At 42.3% G+C, this 3,289-nt stretch overlaps 1 protein-coding gene across 1 annotated transcript; it reads right to left on the bottom strand.

Annotated features, from left to right (window-relative positions):
* Nucleotides 1–396: 396 nt before the first annotated feature.
* LOC115518411 (protein SET-like) lies at nucleotides 397–2,146 on the bottom strand. The gene is given in 2 exon segments (XM_030321887.1): nucleotides 397–1,896; nucleotides 1,898–2,146. Coding segments are annotated over 2 exon segments (870 nt in total). The 5' UTR covers nucleotides 2,132–2,146; the 3' UTR covers nucleotides 397–1,260.
* Nucleotides 2,147–3,289: the final 1,143 nt, after the last annotated feature.

The following is a 3,289-nucleotide window of genomic DNA, read 5'->3' as shown; positions in this document are numbered from 1 at the left end:
ATAAAAACTAGGGCACCAACTGCACGTAACACTGCCCTCCAGGAGACACTGGTGTTCTAGAGCATGGCAGAGGGAGACTGCAAGGATAGCACCCACCCTCTGAGGTCCCTGGAAAGGATTATAGTCAACCCCTACATGCATGTTTAATTATAAGCCTGACCCTCAGCCTGCCGCCATGATGATTAGCCAATAGGCTTCCTTCACAGAAAGACTGAGCTCCTGGGTTTATGGCCTCTTGCTATGCCCTGGGGGTTGGTAGCTGTTTAGGAATTTTTGTTGTTGTTGTTATTAATTAGATACCTGTGGGACCCAGAACATAAGCCCCACTGGCCACCAGAACCAGTCAATGTAGAGGTATTCCATGCCAGCAGCCTTTTATTTTTTTTTTTATTTTTATTTTTTGTGTACACATTTAGTTTTATTGTAACAAAGCAACTTGTACACTTTTAACGTTTAAAACTGAGCATCTTTCCTTTCCAGTGAAACAAAAAGAAAATTTAAAAATAAACAGGAACAAAATTACAAGAGAATGTCAATTCCAGATAAGATCCTACAGGTTCTGCTGATTCTCCCATCAAGTGGCAGGGCTCAAATCATCATTAGGAGAGAATTTTATTTTAAAAGTGTCATCTTCAACTGCCAGGATGTCCGTTAAACATCACAATTAAACATGCCAAAGGAGAAGCCATGTTGTCAAAATGCCCACTTAACCCACCCAAACATCTCAAACCCACCCTTTGCTGACCTTCTATAACCCCATTTTTTAAAGTTTTTTTTTCTTTTTTTTAAACAAGAGAAAGTAGACAGATACATGTTGGTAAATGCTAACTGTCCATATTCACATAGAGACACAGTGTAATCTCTGAGCCCAATATACAGAGAAAGGAGGAAAAAAGCTAGAATTCTATGCACTACTACACAGGGGCCTAGCACCCTCCAGCTTCCAGCAGAGCTAAGGGAGCAGAAGGTTTTTCTTTTTTCCCACAGAGCACGGTGGTGTTGATTCCATAAAGTTTTTGTTGAGACAGGAAGGGATAAAAATGAATTTGGAACAGAAAGGGGTAGAGATTCTTTTCCCACTGTATTCTGCTCAAGGTATTTCCCCCCCAAAATAAGTTGAGAACCATGGTATAAAGGGAGAGAAAAGAGACTTCAAAAAACAGGGCGAATGAGCACAAGAGGAGGGGGAAAAAAAAAAAAAAAAGACTGCAAGTTGCTCCCAGGGACTGGAGAAAATTAAAAAAGGAAGGTTGGAATCCATCAGTCGTCTTCTCCTTCATCCTCCTCTCCTTCCTCCCCCTCATCATCATCTTCATCTTCTTCACCTTCATCCTCATCTCCTTCTTCATCAATATCTTCCAATCCTTCTTCTTCTTCATCATCATCATCATCTTCTTCTCCTTCCCCTTCTTCATCATCCATATCAGGAACCAAGTAGTACTGTAAAGGATTGGGCCAAATATCGTCTTTGATGACCTCTCCTAACTCATCTGCACCCGCATCAGAATGGTCAGTAAACCAGGTGAAAAAGCTCTCTGGTTCCTCATGCTGTCTCTTCCTGCTGGCTTTATTCTGCGTTTGACTTGAACGTTTCGTCAAATCCTTTCCAGATTTCCATTTGATTTCAGTGGACTTTGAAGATGGATCACCACTCTCATTCAGATGAAATTCTTTGGAGAGAACTTTATTTTCGAAGTAAGGGTTTTCATCAAAATAAAAATCTATTCTGTAACCTGATTTAATATCTTCAAATTCTGTCACTTCAACTCTTGTCAAATAATGCAGAGCCTCTTCATCCTCCTCCCCAAGCAGTGCAGACACTTGTGGATGGTTGACAAATGTTGTTACCCAAAAATTTGGGATTTTGGCGATCAATTCCGACCTCTTCTGAAAAAAATGGTTGGCGGAGTTTGTTATATTTCTGTTCTACTTTCAAAATCTCCTCACTGGCTTGTTCATTAAGTCTGTCTATTTCATTTTGTACTTCATCAATATGTTCAATTGCTTCTTGCTGTTCTTTTTCTCCCTTCGGCAAGTGCTGAGAAGTGGACGTCTCCTCTGGCTTGGGGGCAGCAGGCGGTCTCGGCTTCTTCGTTTGGGGTGGGAGCGAAGACTGGCGTTTGGGGGCCATGCCGTGAAGGAAGTCCACAAAACCCGGGCAGACACCGTTCTGGAAGAAGCTCTGATGAACTGAGGCAGCCCCAGGTGGCAGGGGTTTAAATCTGCCAGCAGCCTTTTAATCAGGGTGCCAGACAGGGGTATGAACTCTTTTCTGGGTGACATCGATTATAACAGTTCCACAGGACCAAGAATGTAAGCTGTCCTGGCCTCCAGAGTCACACAGTCAAGATATGTCCTCTGGGCTTATTTCTTTATTTTGTTTCAATTCATCACTCCCATCCCATGCCTTACTTCCTTTCTCCACCAAGCTTACCAGTGTTATAATCACAATCATTGCTTTACATATATCCTTAATTCCTTTGATCTTTGCCCAGCAATCTCCTGGCAAACACTGATTAAATCTATCTCTGGCTATCTCTGTCCCTGCACCTGAGCTTCTAAGTGTGGTTGGAGGCCCCCAATTATGAAGGCTGTCTCACATTAGCTGCATGACTATCAACCTTAGGAAGCCCTCATTGCACCTGGCAGTTCTACCTCATTCCCCAATCAATTAACTCTTCTATTTAAAGAGAAGACCAGTTCACATCTTCTGTCCTTTCTTAAAATTTCAGCACCTGCCCTGATCTTCCTCTTAGCTCATGACCTTGATTCCAATTGAGAAAGCAAACACAGTAATGAGAGAACATCCTTGACCAGATTCCCACCAAATTTGCCACCCTACTTGGTTTTGGACCCAAGACACTTTGTTTTCTCTTTTGTTACAAATGATGAACATCATGCTTATCCCATCTCACCTACTCCAGGACTTAGCTCCATACCCTCCTTTCTCCTGCATCCTTGGGTTCCTCTCCACTTTTGGGTCATTTCCATTAACACAAAAATAGGCTGGTTAGAAATAAATTTTAGTTGTGATGAAGTACACACAACACAAAATGTGCCATTTTTTTGTGGGCTGAATTGTGTTCTCCCAAATCCACAGGTCAAAGCCCTGACCCCCAAAACCTCAAATGTAACTGTATTTGAAGAAAGGCTTTACAACAGGTGATTAAGTTAAAATGGGGTCATCAGGGTGGGCCCTAATCCAATCTGACAGGTGTCCTTATGAGAAGAGAAAATCAAGACACGGATGCCCACAGAGAGAGAAGATGTGAACGTACAGAGAGAAGGT

The sequence above is a fragment of the Lynx canadensis genome, chromosome B4 (genome assembly GCF_007474595.2).
Source record: "Lynx canadensis isolate LIC74 chromosome B4, mLynCan4.pri.v2, whole genome shotgun sequence".
NCBI classification, from domain to species: domain Eukaryota; kingdom Metazoa; phylum Chordata; class Mammalia; order Carnivora; family Felidae; genus Lynx; species Lynx canadensis.
This window is presented reverse-complemented; position numbering and strand designations above follow the sequence as displayed.